Source organism: Arvicanthis niloticus, chromosome 2, assembly GCF_011762505.2.
Source record: "Arvicanthis niloticus isolate mArvNil1 chromosome 2, mArvNil1.pat.X, whole genome shotgun sequence".
NCBI classification, from domain to species: domain Eukaryota; kingdom Metazoa; phylum Chordata; class Mammalia; order Rodentia; family Muridae; genus Arvicanthis; species Arvicanthis niloticus.
The window spans coordinates 89557743-89574104 of record NC_047659.1 but is presented as its reverse complement, the minus strand read 5'-3'; the positions used below and the strand labels follow the sequence as shown (position 1 = coordinate 89574104).

Genomic DNA, 16362 nt, shown 5'->3' with positions numbered 1-16362 from the left:
TGTCTTCTGCACTGGCTGGAGCTTGAGAGACCTCAAGGCTCACCCACACAGTGGCATTTTCTTCCAACAAAGCCACACCCCCTAATAGTGCCACTTCCCATGGGCCAAGCGTATTTAAACCACCACAAATACATTTTTAAAAGTTAGGTTTGATTACCTCTGATGAATTTGAATTTAATAAAATGGCAGACAATTGTTGCAGCCTGAGCTACCCCACGTTGGGTGTCAAAAATGTTGAGAACTGCACTACCCCACGTTTGGGGTCCAAAATGTCTCGGACCGTTCTGTAAATGTTGGAACCCACACTGCCAAAAGCCTTGGGGGCTAAACTGTACTGCCCCAAGCTGCTTCAGTCTGTGGGTCGGGGTTCAGCAAAAGAGAGAGTGAGGACGGACATGAAGAATGGAGACCAGGCAGAGTGTGATTCAATCCTGTTTATTCTTCAGTCTCTCTTCTCTCCAAGTCCCAAGTCTTGAGTTCCTAGTCCCTAGTTCCTAGTCCCTAGTGCCTCCAAGTTCCAAGTTATTTCTTCCAAGTACCTAATTCCTCCTCCAAATTGTTCTGAACTCTCCTGTCTGCCCCTCGCCTTTTATATGTCTCACTTCTAAGCCACACCTTCAGGTCACACCTTTAATCATGCCCTTAGGTCTTGTCTCTAAATCTGATCTCTAAGTCATGCCCTTAAGTCACACACCTTTAAGTCTTACACACCCAAGGGAAAATCCAGGGTATCTAAATCAAGATGTTATCAGAGTGTGCTCAGCTGTTGCAGGCTAATATAATCAAGTCTCTTATCAGGGTATATGGCTCAAGATGGCTGCAAGGATGATAGCCACCTTCTGTAGGCTCCCCACAGACAATCTGAGAAATCTCTCCCAGTTTGTAGAAAAGGGTAACTGTTGAAGACATAAATGACGTAAGCTGTGGGTGAGATCTGATACACATCTAATACTAGTCCAGAGGAAGAGAATAAATAGGAAGATAGCAGTGCAGAAGTAAGAGACTGAAGCCAGACCTGGAATAGGCCTTAATCCCAGCTGCTTGGCCAGCTGAAGCAGGAAGACCACAAATTCAAGGTCCTTCTGAGCTCCAGAGCCAGGTTCAAGGCTATTCTAGGCAATTTGGTGAGACCCTGTCTCAAAACAAAAATGGCCATGAATACAGCTCAGTCACAAGCATGAGGTCATGAATTTTGATCCCAAGCATCCACGAAAAAAGCCAGGGATGGCAGTACACTCCCCAACCCCACTGCTTAGGAGAAAGAAACCAGGGATGGCAGTACACACCCCAACCCCAGTGCTTAAGAGAAAGATGGGGAGAGAAGTGTATTACTGGAGCCCATTAGTCATTCACTCTATCTGAATCAAGGAGTGATCACACACATGCACACCTGTACACACACACACATATACACACATACACACATGCACACAGTTAGATGCACTGGAGATCTAGTTTAGTACAACACTTGCCTGACATTTAAAAGGGTCTAAATTCAATTCTGAATACTGTGAAAAATTACTATCTTAATAATTGACAAATAAATAACAATAAAATTTTTCCTTAAGTATATAGAGAAACCAATTTTTTCATGGTGTTTGTAGAGGTCACTGGATATATATATATATATATATATATATATATATATATATATATTATATACACACATATATACATATATGTATACACACACATATATACATCTATACATATATATGTGCATACACGCATATATGCACACATACAGAGAAATTTTGCTCATAGGAATTTCTCATCAATAAATATGTAGTTTTGTTTTCTCTACAGCTTTGTATAATAATGGAGTATTAGAAACAGCTTAAACAAGTCCACTAATATACAGTAGATAAATTAATTGGGATATAACTAGAAAAGCACTATTGCTTTATTTAGTTGTCAAGATGATGATATGTATCTGCTTTTACTTACTGTTACAGAAACATAGCCTACATAATGACAAGATCTTGTGCAGTATGCATAGTTTGGTACCACTGGCACAGACAAAAGTCCCTATCTGTGAAAATTATCCCTAAAGTTTTTAATACGTAATCACTGGGTGGTTTTACTTCTTACTCTTCTTTTGTAGGCTTAAAAAAAAGATGTGTGTGTTTGTGTGTGTTTGTGTGTGTGTGTGTGTGTGTATGTGTGCGCACATGTGTGTGCACTCAAGCATACAGGCCATCTCTGTTCAGGTACCCATATAATCAGGCCAGAAAAGGGGTACTTCTAGAGCTGGAGTTACAGGCAGTTGTAAGCTCCCTCTCATGATTTCTGGGAACCCATCTTTGGAAGAGCAGTAAGCATTCTTAGCAGCCGAGTCATCTCTTCAGTGCTTGTCCTTTATATTTTTATACATTGTCTGCATTTTAAAAATTGGTCCTACATCAGCTTGGTAATTACTTTAAAAGGCATTTCATTGGGAAACACAAGAAACCTGAAGTTTCAGACTAGAAGAAACTAGAGCAGGCCTGGTGACTTCGAGGCTGCAGCAACCAGAATGGCACCCGGGGAAGCAAGCCTCTGGGAAGCAAGCCTCTAGGATCTGGTGCTCTCTTATTCTGCCAAGCATTCTCTTTCCCTGTACAGCTTTCAGTGAGCAACTGCTCCCATGTGGCCCAAGTTCCTTCTTTCTAAGACAAAGTAGATCCAATATACTTAAGGCCACTCCATGAAATGGAAGTGCTAGGAATATATCTATTAAAGCTAATTAAAATCTTCTCATATTTTCTGGTTGCCAATGGATCAGTTAGGAGAGATACGAAGTATCAAAGAAGGTTGGTTTAAAAAAAAAATAAAACTGGGTCTGTTGTTGGTTTAAAAAAAAAATAAAACTGGGTCTGTTGTTGCTACTCTCGAAGGAAGAGCTGCCCCTGTGGCTGGATCTCCGCCCACACTGAAGAGGAGTCAAGCTCCACCCCGATTCTTGATGGAGAAGGTTTTTTTCCCAGGCTTCATCGATGCTTTTTAGAGTTTTCTGAGAGTTCTGTGTTTGCCTTTAATGTTGTGATAGGGGGTATATTTATCTCTGTTTAAGGAATCCTGAGTGTAGTGTTCCTGAGGTGCTAGGTTTGGTGAAGCTAGGAGTGAGTGGTTGTGGTTACTCCATCCAAATTTCCTGCTGGGCTCATGACATTGGAGATTCCCAGGCTCTCCAAGGTTCTGATGTAGCAGAGGTAGATGTACTTTAAAAAGTTTCTAGATGATCTCAATAGTCATGTAGGTTTATGAACTATGGGCTTGGGCGCTGGAGACTTGGTGACATATGGTGACTCAATAAGAAAACATCACCAGTGTTTACACACACACACACACACACACACACACACACACACACACACACACACGTGCGCGAATTCCCACTCATTCAGGATAGGATAAGAGTTGCTTACACTGATGCCGCCTGTCACCAGGGTGATAAGCTGAACAGTGATGATGTATGGGAATCCCCCTGACTTGGAAGGTCTTTCCAGGCATTTCTTACATACTTGGCTCAGCAGTTAAGCACTAGATGCTTTCGCCAGCATCCCTCAGAGGTCACCATTGTCAGGGCTTCCTCATCCAGGAAGCTGGTGCTGGACTCAGTGAGCCAGAGTCCTCCAACAGGCATCCCCTGAGCCTGCCATGGGACCCATAGTGGGAATGTGCTAGCCTCCTGCTGTGTACTCAGTGGACATGCTTCCCAGGTTGAAAAGAGTGGTCCAGCCTAGGAGAATGAGTGACAGCTCTGGTGAGTCTGCTGCCAGTGGTACTTTGGGACTTGACTACAGATCTGACTCAGACAACCTTGGAATGGATAGATCCAATTGCTGAGGTGCCCAGCAGCCCCACAGTGCTACAGAAGGAGACTTAAACACAGGTGACAGGGTTAAAATTATGGACTGAAAATCCAACATGTATGTTGTTTAAAATATACGGACTGTGGGGCCAGTGCTACCTGCAGAAGCTTGGAGACCATAGTCTGATGGCCAAAAGTTTCATAATGGTGGCTGACCACCACATATGCACTGGGGCACTCCTCCCACCATCCAACGCAAATACACACACACACACACACACACACACACACACACACACACCAATTAAAAACAACAACAACAACAGCAGCAGCAGCAGCAGCAACAACAATAACAAGAAAACCCTCAGGATTTTGATTCTCACCAAGGGAGCGGTTTACTTGTGGGAAGTCCCTCAGGGGATAAAGACTCCCCTAGTAGTGAAAATCAAAGATACTGCAATGTGTACATCTCTTCATGGACCTGTCTTCCACTGGATTATTCCATTAATAGATCCTGAGCAGATTTCTAAGTCCTGCCTGTAACACTACGTAAAGAAGAATAGTCTGGTCAGACTCTAATCTGTGTACCAGTGAAGAAAAAGGCCTCCACATCAGGAGGATTCCCATAAATCATTATTGTTCATCTTATCACCATGGTGACAGGTGGCATCAGTATAAACAACTCTTAGCCTGAATAAGTGGGAGAGAGAGAGAGAGAGAGAGAGAGAGAGAGAGAGAGAGAGAGAGAGAGAGTGTGTGTGTGTGTGTGTGTGTGTGTGTGCAGAGTGCTGTAGAGAATTCCTGGAAACAGCTGGCCCATGTACCTGGATATATCAGTTGGTTTTTCTACATTGTCTAGAAGATCACAGAACATTGTGTTTGAGAAGAACTTGGCAGTAAGTTCTGTACCTATTCAGGGACCAAGGCAGCTCCTTGGAGTGACCCTGTCTGGAGCTGCCCTGCTGTGCACCATGTCTGGATATGCTGTGCCCTGCTTAGCACCGTGTCGCTCCCATAGCACGTGGCTCTACTGTCAGATCGGCTTATTAGCAGGCATCCTCCAGGCAGGTGCACAAGAGCAAGCAGGGTCCTTAGGGGGATGGCCAAGTTACAGAGTGGACCAAGGAAGAATAGGCTGTGTGGTACATCTGAAGATGGGCCCTGGCCAGCTTGACAGGCTGCAGGCTCCATGTCTAGGAGTCTGAGGGTTGAGTTTAGAGCCCACTGTGCTGGGGCATCTTTGCAGTTGCAACTCCTCAGTCCCAAACAGGCCTCCATTCAGTATGTCATTTTGACTCAGAGTTTAGTTTGGAAACTTTGATGATGACATACATACTCCCAAAATGGATAGCTGCACTGCAGGGACTTTTGATTGCTGTCTGCCCATATATTTTTATTAATTCATTTCTTTAACAATTATTTACAAAATGCCTACTCTTCCTAATATTGAGCTGTGTGTGGACTTGTAACTGAACAAGGGTGACATATTTTTTTTCCCCAATGAGAAAGAAACAAATGGCTGATAATAATTAGGGATACACTCTAAAGGAACAGCAGGGTACTGTAAGGATGTATGGCAGAGGAAGGAATGCAAGTGTTTAAAACAGAGAGAGTTGGAGAAGGCCTTTTGGAAGAGACAGTATTTAAACTAAAACCTGGATTAAAAGGAACCAAACATATGAAGAACATTCCAGGCAATCTAGAAATGTTACACAAAGACACTTGTGGTTAGTGATAACCTTGGTGTAGCTCAAGAGCAGCCAGAGAGCTGATGTCCTGCAAACCAGAGGAGAAAAGGTGTGAGGTCAGACAGCAGACACCTGACTGTACGCACAGGCCCTAGAGGCTGGCACACTGAGAGAGGAATCAGGCTGAGCTGGAAATAGTCTGGAGAGGAAAAGGTTCTTTTGGGACATGAATCTGGGGTCATCAGCATTTTGATGGGAAGCCAAGGGAAAAAGGTAGTCAACTAGGAAGATGCTGTATACAACATCAGTGAGTCTCTGGGAAAGACCAATCAAGCTGAAGGAAGTGGGAGGGTAGAAACAAGCTAGGAGAATGTAGGCTGTGGAAGCTGTGGGAGGAGAACCAGCAAAGAGAGATGATGGATGAGGCCATTGTTATGCAAAATCTAGAACTTCACTGTCCATCCTGTGGGTCAGTAGTTACAGGTACTGGTGTGGTTTTTTTTTTTTTTTTTTTTTTTTTTATTCTGTTTTGTCAACTTGACAGAAAGTGGGAACCTTAATTGAGAAAATACTAACATCAGATTGGCCTGTGGCAACTCTGCAGGGCATTTTCTTGACTACTGATTGATGTGGGAGGGCCCATATCATGTGGGCAGTGACATCCCTGGTCAGGCAGGGCTGGGAACATGAAAGTAGCTTGACTTGAGCCTGGACAGCAAGCTGGTAAGCACCACTCCACCACCATCTTGATGCCAGGTTTCAGCTTTATCTCTTGCCCTGGTTTCCTAGATGATACACTGTGGTGGAATGTGAACAAAATCTGTGCTTTTCTCCCGAAGTTGTATTTGGTCATGGTGTTTATGACAGCAACAGAAAGCACCTAATTCACTGCTCGTGGCCTCTAAGCACTTTAAATGTGATCACTCCAAATTGAGACAGTTTGGAAATGTAAAAACAAAGCAAACAAACAAAAACAAAAAAACCCACATTGGATTTTGAAGACAGAATGTAAAAATGTTTTATCAATCATTTATCAGTAATGATGTGTTGAATCATATATTTGGGATTAATTGGGTTAAATAGATTACAATGTTTAGGATTAATTGAGTCTGATAAAATATATCATTAAAATTCACTTGCTTCCCTCTGTGAGATACTAGAAAATTGTAAATTACACGTTTGACTTGCACTGTGCTTCGGTTGGAGTCATAACAAATAATGTGGAAGTTATTAGCAAATTTGAGAAGAGTAGACTGATAGGTGGGGCCATTAGTTAGTGCTTGCACAAAGCCCTGGGTTTGATTACCAACACTTTGTAAGCTGGGTGTGTGAACACACTCAGAAGGATCAGAAGTTCAAGGTCATGTTTAACTACACCACTAGGTCAAGGCCACCATGGGCTATATGAGACCTTGCCTTAAAAGAAGAAATTAAAATAAAAATAGACTGCTTAAAACCTGGCTAATTTTTTTATACTGCCAATACTACTGCACCATCATTGCAGATTATCTTTTGCCTGGAATTAAATGACAAAATAGCACTGAAATTTCATGTAGAATATTTGGTATGGATATGCTCTAATAATTTTGCATAAATTGACACTTTATCTTTAAGTAGCCCGAAATAAACTCTTGTAACATGTTAAAACATTTAACCTGTCTTTCTTTACTTCATTTTTTTTGTCATCTTTCCTCTTTAAATCCTTAATTCACTTTTACTTTTTTTTTTTTTTTTTTTTTTTTTTACGTATCTGGCCAGGAAACTTCATGGTGTTATGGTCAACTTGCCGCACAACAGTGTTCAAATCTGTCACCAACAGGTTCATTAAAAACCTGGCTTGCTCTGGGATTTGTGCCAGTGTGGTCTGTGTGCCCTTCGACATCATCCTGAGCACCAGCCCTCACTGCTGCTGGTGGATCTACACGATGCTCTTCTGCAAGGTGCTCAAATTCCTACACAAGGTGTTCTGCTCCGTGACTGTCCTCAGCTTTCCTGCCATTGCCCTGGACAGGTAACTGAGCTTATTTACCTTTTATCCGTGTGCGTGTGTGCGGTGTGTGTGTGTGCGTGTGTGTGTGTGTGCGTGCGTGTGTGTGCGTGTGTGTGTGCATGTGTGTGCGTGTGTGTATGTGTGTGTGCGTGTGTGTGCGTGCGTGTGTGTGCGTGTGTGTGTGTGTGTATATGTGTGTGTGCGTGCATGTGTGCATGCATGTGTGTGCGGTGTGTGTGCATGTGTGTGTGTGTGTGTGTGCGTGTGTGTGCGTGTGTGTGTGCATGTGTGTGCGTGTGTGTATGTGTGTGTGCGTGCATGTGTGTGCCTGTGTGTGCGTGTGTGTGTGTGTGCATGTGTGTGCATGTGTGTGTGCATGTGTGTATGTGTGTGTGCGTGTGTGTGCGTGTGTGTGCGTGTGTGTGTATATGTGTGTGTGCGTGCATGTGTGCATGCGTGTGTGTGCGGTGTGTGTGCATGTGTGTGTGTGTGTGTAGGTCTGAAGACAGTGTTAGATTTTCATCCCCTGGAGTTGGAGTTACAAGTATTTGTGAGCTGCTCAGTGTGGGTGCTATGAACTAAACTTGGGTCCTCCAAATGAATAGCAAGATGCTCTTAAATAAACGCTTAGCCATCTCTCCAGCACCGAGATTTCATTATTTTAAATGTATTGAAAAATGAGCATCATAATGTGAATGACAAGTAGTTAATACCCCATATGCTGGTTTCTTTTTTAGTTTGCTTGTGACCATCAGAAAGAGAATGTATGTTCAAAACACAGTCTTTGGGGGAGGGTTTCTAAAACGGTTTTATTGGTGTGATGGATGATGGTTGAATCTGGATGTGCACCCTCGTGAAACTCAGGACAGACCTGAGTTAAATAGGGAAGGAGAGAGGGGGAGGGGCTGGGGAAGAATGCTCAATTGGCTCCGCCCTCTGGCCTTCAGGCATCTCATTAGTATGTAAATATCTCTCTAGGGCCTGAGGCCTGTAGTCATGCCCTCTACCTGTGCTCTTTGGGTGGGGCTGCATTGCCCTGAATGTGACTGAACAGTGAAGGTCAATGGAGTTCCACACTACCTGTTAGGTGCCTGGATCCTGGGAGCACACTGGAATGTATGCTTGTCCCTTACAGGCAATGGACACCTGTTGGGTCTCTGGACTTTCCAGCCACTGCTTCGACCAAAACCAAGACCCCTTTCAGGGCCTTACATCTCCCCCTGTTTTCTTTTTTAAAAAGAAGAGGGGGGGGGGTCACTGTCATCTGTAGTGAAAATTTTGGATGAGGAAGTCAAAAGAAAACACTATGAAGGCCATAGGGTGTGGCACAATTAAGCCATAGGATAAGGGGAGCTGGGGGTGGGGGTTAGGAAGGCAAGAGGTTATTGAAACAATTAAACACAGGTGGTACAGTTTGAGGGTAATAACATCTGATTAATCTAGATATACATTATGTTTTCCTTACTAACATGTAACTTCTAGCTATTTGACTTTGGCAAAACAGTTTATCTGTAGCTGGAAGGTCTGGATCTGTCTTCTGTAGGACTCAGCGTGTGTCTCTGGGTTTTAGCGTGTGTCTCTGAAGTCTTCAGTCAAACTCGGTGGCTAGAAGAAGGTAGCTTGGCATCCCAGGTATGTTCCAGGAGGTGGTGTTGTCTCTGCTGTATCTCATCGTGTCTCTGGAGTTTCTCCATGAAATTCCAAGACAGATCTCAACGACAGACCATGTCGTGCTTGCTCCCAAGTAGCCTAATGCTTGCTACACACCCTTTACAGACATCCCCCTGCCGGGGTGCTGCTTCCCTGTTGTGATTATCCTATAGGTGTTCCCATAAGTCCATCGGAGACAACACCATCTCCTGGAACCTGCCTGGGACACCAAGCTGCCTTCTTCCAGCCACCTTGTCTGACTGAAGACCCCAGACATGCAAGCTGAGACCCAGACACACATGCTGAGATCCAGAGACACACACCAAAACACAGTCTTAAAAGGATAAGTTGGATATCCATGGATCATCTTGAGGAAAGACCTAGGGGTCAGGTTTATACACCAGGATGCTACTGGACCCTGGTACTGTTCCAGTACAGCTGGGATTGGTATTTGCACTGCAATCCAAAGTGGCTTGCTCGTCTGGTTGATAATTTTGCAATTAGGGCTCTTTGCTGCAGGATGAAAGTGTTTCTGGAATAGAAGGTGGATGATTTAGTGGTTATTTAAGGGATGGTTTGATGGCTCAGAGGACCCAGAATTCTTCTGGAGAAATTAGTTCTGGGGTTTCATGCTGCCCTATGGGTTCTTTTCTCTTTCATCATCTTCAGTGGATGTTTGGAAATGGATTGAATGCCTTAGTTACTGCTGTGTCTCATGACTTGGATGGCAGAGCACTTGCTTCAGTTTACCTTCTGATGGGATTGTGATGCTTTGATTTCTGTTAGGTCATTTCATCATGGCAAGCATCCTACTGTAATTCCCTCCTGCTCTGGTGTGATCTGTTTTGTTTGTTTGTTTGTTTTGTTTTGTTTTGTTTTTGTTTTTTTGTGTGTGTTTTGCTTTTTAAAGGTGGTGTCTCTCTGTGTTGTCTAGCATAGCTTCAAATTCCTAGGCTAAAGTGATCCTCCTACTTCAGCCTTTCTGTTAGCTGGGACAAAAGGTGTACATCACCACACCTGGTGTTAGCGAATGGCTAGGTCTTCACTTTTACATCATGGACTCTTTTTTTCAGCATGATTTTAAAAAATAGCTTTGGGATATAGATTACATGCTATAAAAATCACCTATTTTAAGATTCAAGCCAATGAGCTTTAGTACATTCTTTGAATTGTGCCTGCACTACAGTCTAGTGTCAGAATTTCTGTAACTTTCCCAAGAAACCTCATGCTGGTGGGTTCTTGCTCCACCATTCCCATTGCCCTACCTCACACAGCCTCGAATCTGCTTCCCAGCTCTTCTGCCTTTGTGGGGGCAGTTCATGTGAGAAGAATCACACAGCCTAGGGTCTTTGGTTTCTAGCCTCTTTCACTTAGCATGTCAGAGCATGTATCAGCATCCCATTAGTTTTTTTTATGGGCACATAATAGTCCATTTTGGGCCCACCACAGTTTGGCTATTCATTTGCCAAGTGATGTTATGTGTTTTCCATTTTTTGGTTGCTATGAATGCTGAAATTTGTTTTTTTTTTTTTAAAGATTTAAAATTTTCACTTTATGTGTATGTGCATTTTGTCTGCATATGTGTATTTATGTGTTTTGTGTGTATATGTCTGGTGCCTGCATAGGTCAGAAGAAGACGATGAGATCCCTTGGAACAGGATCAGTTGTGAGATGATATGTGGGTTCTGGGGAACTGAGCTCAGGTCCTTGGGAAGAGCTACAGATGTTTATAACCACTGAGCCATCTCCCCAGACCAATGTGGAAAACTCCCATAGAGTAGGACTCAGTGACAATGGGATCGTATAACTTGGGTCATATTATTGTTGTTATACCACAGATCAGCACAACAGTTTGTTCTGTGTAGGCCCTTGATCTTAGACAGAGAAATATAAAACAATAAAAAAAATCCCTGTTTTTCTCCTGGCTGATAAACAATTGCATTTTAAAAACCATCACTCATACAAAAAAAGTAAACAAGTGCTTTCATAGTAAAACCAGGCTGATCAATTTCTACTTTATTATTCAGAGCATTCAGGGATACTAATTACTTGTAGACATCAGTGAGGTACACTTGAAGAAGGAAAAAGGATCTTTTTTTTCTTCCTTTATGCTTTATGACACTAAGTCATCAAGTTAATTAGGGGGGCCCTACTACACTTCCTGCATCCTCTTCTTAGAGATGCATACACTAAGAGCATTATTTCTGATGAGCTGTGTACACATCTTAGTTTATTTCCCAGTGTGTAACAGGATGGGAAAATGATCGCGTTTGAGCAGATGGGAACCAGAGCCAGGGCACTCCTAGACCCATTTTCATGTGTGACAGTAGTCTCATCGGATGCCTATAAAGTTATGATTGGAAAAGTTGATCTGTATTCAGAGCCAAGGTATTTTGAGAACATGCATTGTTCATGCACAATCTTTTCTTTTCTTTCATTGGGGGGCTAAATTAGTAGACCCCACTTCACATTGCTCCACCATTCTGTGACCACCCATGGCCTGTATGGTACTTGTATTATGTCTGTGTCTCAGAACACTCCATCACCATCCACCATCAGACTCCACAACAGTGCCACTTTCTTTGATCGTTCCCCAGGTAGCCATACATGCTCTGGGCCAACCACCTACTCCTCACAGATTGCAGAGATGTTCCTGCTAACTTTTTATTTGCAACTCCGTCTGGTACAAGCATGCCCACAGCATCTGTTGTGGTTCATTCTATCTGACCCCATGAATGAGGGACTGCCATCAGGGTAGGGAGATCAACTCGTGTTGGCTGCCAGCAGAGCTAATATGACCACACCTCTCACCACACCTCTGGTGGCTGGTGGCAGGCAGCCCCTAGGGGATGGGTATGAAACTATTCTATTCTCCCAGGTCGTTGATGACATGAAACAAGATTCACTTGGAATTCTTTTTGGGAGCTACAGAATGATTAAATTGTAGCTTGGAAGGATGAAAATCCTAAATGATTTTAACAACAAATTTATTATACATGTGTTTCAGACCTGCTGGTTGCTCTTAGAATTATGATAACTGGATACTGGGCAAACACCGTGTGATTGGCTATATTTATTGAGATTCATCATTCATCTAAGTATCTTCTGCCATGGGCAGCCTTAGAGGCTAATAATTGCAGTGTATGGCCTGGGGGTGGGGTGTGTGAGTCTGCTTTTGATATGTATGTAGATAAATTTGTTGTGACAGTGACTTTTACATTTCTCAGAGGCTTCTCACTGTAGAAATTTTACAAGTTACGCCTTGCCATTACATTGAAAACTAGATATCCTTTGCTCCAGAGGATTTAAGGATCTATATCCTTTATGTTGAGGCCATGGGAGTTCTTAGTCCTGGTGGCAATAATTCTAAGGCTAGTTATGAATTGAATTTATGTCCCCTTTTCCTGATAGAGTCTTAAGAGTTGCACAAAGGCAAGGTTTTTTCTATGTGTCTTCGGAATGATTTTAGTTTATTGTCTTCCTCATTGTACCCCAGAGTCCTTAAAACATAAGGTCTGGCTTCCTGGCTTCTTCAAATGATTCCAACGGACTCAGTTCTTGTCCCCTCCTGCCCACCTTTGCTCGTTTAGGTTCCCCTAATTTCAAGAGTATTTTTTTCCTTGAAATGAATTTTGCTTTTATATTATGCAGGTACTATTCAGTCCTCTATCCTCTGGAGAGAAAAATATCTGATGCCAAGTCTCGGGAACTAGTGATGTACATCTGGGTCCATGCAGTGGTGGCCAGTGTCCCTGTGTTTGCTGTGACCAATGTAGCTGACATCTATGCTATGTCCACCTGCACAGAAGTCTGGAGCAACTCCTTGGGCCACCTGGTGTATGTTCTGATCTACAATGTCACCACGGTTATTGTGCCTGTGGTTGTGGTATTCCTCTTTTTAATCCTGATCCGGAGGGCCCTGAGTGCCAGCCAGAAGAAGAAAGTCATCATCGCTGCACTGAGGACCCCACAGAACACCATCTCTATCCCCTATGCCTCTCAGCGAGAGGCGGAGCTACATGCCACCCTGCTCTCCATGGTGACAGTTTTCATCCTTTGCAGCGTACCCTATGCCACCCTGGTTGTCTACCAGACTGTGCTCAATGTACCTAACACTTCTGTCTTTTTGCTTCTCACTGCCATTTGGCTGCCCAAAGTGTCTCTGTTGGCCAACCCTGTGCTCTTCCTAACTGTGAACAAATCGGTACGCAAGTGCTTGGTTGGGACCCTGGTGCAGCTGCACCACCGGTACAGCCGCCGCAATGTGGTTAGTACAGGGAGTGGGGTGTCTGAGCCCAGCCTTGAGCCCAGCATGCGCTCTGGTAGTCAGCTCTTGGAGATGTTTCACATTGGGCAGCAACAGATCTTTAAGCCCTCGGAGGATGAGGAAGAGAGTGAGGCCAAGTATCTTGGCTCAGCTGATCTCCAGGCCAAGGAGGCACTCACCTCCTGCCCAGAGGGCGAACAGGAGCCACAGCTTGCACCCTCTGTGCCACCCCCAGGCACAGTGGACTCTGGATCTCGGGTGTCCCCAGTAGCCTCCGTGGAACCTGGGATATTTCCTGATAAGTATTCCTTGAAGTTTGGCTTTGGGCCTTTCGAGTTGCCCCCTCAGTGGCTCTCTGAGACCCGAAATAGCAAGAAGAGGCTGCTTCCCCCACTGGGCAATACTCCAGAAGAGCTGATCCAGACAAAGGTGTCTAGAGTGAACAGGGTGGAGCGGAAGATGAGCAGAAACAATAAAGTGAGCATTTTTCCAAAGGTAGACTCCTAGCAAGGACTGTGAGTGCCTGGAAGTGACAGGGAGCTTGTATATTCCTGTACTTTTGTCACTCTGGCTGCAAGCCACTGTTGGGTGACAACTCCTCTATGGGGTAGATGCTTCTGAATGAAAGGGAAGTCTACATAAAATCCAGTGTCCTCTTTATTGAGGGAGTACATATTATCTATCTTAGTGATCTGTGTCTTTCGTCACATTCAGTGTATTCACATTCAGGACCCTCTATGCGCATTTTCTGGGAGAGTCCTCCTTTCCCTGTGTGCAGCAGAGAACTTTAAGAGAGCAGGCACTCTAAGGAGGCCCAGGTTAGCTATGGGCTTCAATGGCCACAGAGAAGAAGCTGATTTGGTTTTTAAACTTTTTTTTTTGAGACTGGATCTCTCTATGTAGCCCCACAATAGACCAGGCTGGCCTTGAACTCAGAGAGCTACGTGTCTCTCTGCCTTCTGAGTACTGGGATTAAAGGTCTTGCCCGCATGGCCACCTAAGAAGCCTATTTGGGTAGATAAATAAGAATAACAAACATGAAAATATCTGTACTGAGAAGACAGAGCCATGCTGTCTGATGCTATTTGCTAGATTTCTCAATCACCTGACACCTGTTTGCTGATACCTCATCCGGATTTCTGGGTCATAAAGGGGTGATGACTGGTCCTACCTTATGGTAGACAGGGCAGTGTCTGAGGGAGCTTTTTTGTTCTTGATTATCTTTCTACTCTGTTGGTATCACCAAGGCTTCCAACAAATGTACCTGCTTTTACCAGTCACCAGTACTAACTAGAAACCACGGCCAACCCTTCGCTGTGTGTCCATTTAAACTGCACTTGATCAGCAACAAGGAGGGAAGCTTTGTGGTGGTTGAGAAATGCCCATGATGCATAGCCTTTTTTTCTTTCACGTGATCCAGAACAAAAGACGAGTTAGTATAGTGGGATATATTGAGTGATGAACAGGCATAGAGTAAAATGTCATAATTGGAAAATGTTTGGAATTAAAAGGTGCTGAAGAAGTGTAGGTGACATGCACTGGGTCCTTTGGCACCATTCAGGTAAAAATCCTTGGTTAGCACAAGTGATTCTGCCCCGGGACTTGTTAGTCTGACTATAGAACAGGCCCAGCTTCCATGTCCTATGATTCTAGATCCCACAGAAGGTGAGCCTTAAGAGCAAGGCGAAGAAATGATTGCAAAATGCTAAAGCAATTCCCACCCTGATTTAGCACTTCATCTCCTACTTCCCAGTGAAGTTCCACTATGAACCATGGTGGATGGGAGAACACTCAGCAGCTCAGTGTCCTGGTTCTCATGTGTGAGCCACTCTGGGGCTGATGTACCAGACCTAATTCAAATGCAGCCCTTCCTTCTAGCATCAAGTCAGCAGCTCTGCTTTTCTTTAGGGTGTTTTGTTCTTATTTGTGGTACTTAGTGGAGCCAGTGGAGTGCCTTGAATGGGCCTTCCTGATGAGCAAACTTTTACATCTCAAAGGCGATGGTCCTAGCAACCCCTTGGTCATGCTGGCCCAGCTTCCCTAGGAGGAAGCTCACTGCTGTGTAGGGAGACTCCTTTTCTTTTCTTCTGTTGCGTTATGTCCTGTGAACCCTGACTCCTTGGAGAGGAAGCACCTTCCTCTCTGTGTACCGACTTGTTGACTCGTGGCAGAGACAGGGTACTGCACCCCTCTTAAGGCTCTACCGCCCTCTGGGCCCTGTATACATGTCATCTGTAGCTCTTGGTCCTGATGCTGTTTTAATACTGTGGCCCTCCAAGCTCATCTTTCAAAGCCTTCTTAATTGTTACAGCTTTTACTTAGGGAAAAAAATATCCGTCAGAAAATTCTATGTACTTGACAAGAACCTGTGAAATGAACTTGTGTTGCTGTCGTCCTGACTTATGTATGTATGACTTAATAAATTCTCAACAGCAGAGTTTGGTTCACCAAATTCTCATGTATGTTTGAAAGAGAAGGCTGATGTCTAGCAGGCTGTCACTGAGTGTATTTCTATACTCTTTGAAGAATAACATTTTAATAAAAATTATAAAGCTGTTTCTGAGCTCTAATGATTGAGCTGTTTTCTCTCCTTGAATGTCTCCTTAAACATGGCCTCAAATAAAAGAGAGCTGTTTGTCTCCCAAGAATGCAATCGCAGCACCATAGAAACATTTTCCTATGTTGCTGGTGAATGAATGAAAATTAGTTCCCCAGGAGGAAATAACACATCTGAATGAATGTCACGAAGATGGATTCTGAGTTGTGCTGATGAATGGGCTGTGCAATTCACCCAGTAGAGCTCCATGGCAGTTGCGGCTTGATGCCTCATCAACTTTCCAGTCTGTAGGGCTCTAGGCTTGGGACAGTTGAGGAAATTGTCATGTGCCTCAGTTTCTTTTCTGCAACATGGAATGATAGTTGTGACAGACTTTATTGTTATGACGTCATCTCAAATCAGATTGAATTGTCAACA

The 16362-nt window shown here is 43.8% G+C and overlaps 1 protein-coding gene across 1 annotated transcript in view; it reads left to right on the top strand.

Annotated features, from left to right (window-relative positions):
- Gpr176 (G protein-coupled receptor 176) overlaps window positions 1-15951 on the top strand; it is a 96568-nt gene extending 80617 nt beyond the window's left edge. Inside the window, exons 2-3 of the mRNA XM_034496246.2 lie at window positions 7240-7492; window positions 12773-15951. Coding sequence (XP_034352137.1) covers window positions 7240-7492; window positions 12773-13895 — 1376 coding nt within the window. The 3' untranslated portion in view covers window positions 13896-15951. The remainder of the gene's footprint in view (window positions 1-7239; window positions 7493-12772) is intronic.
- Window positions 15952-16362: the final 411 nt, after the last annotated feature.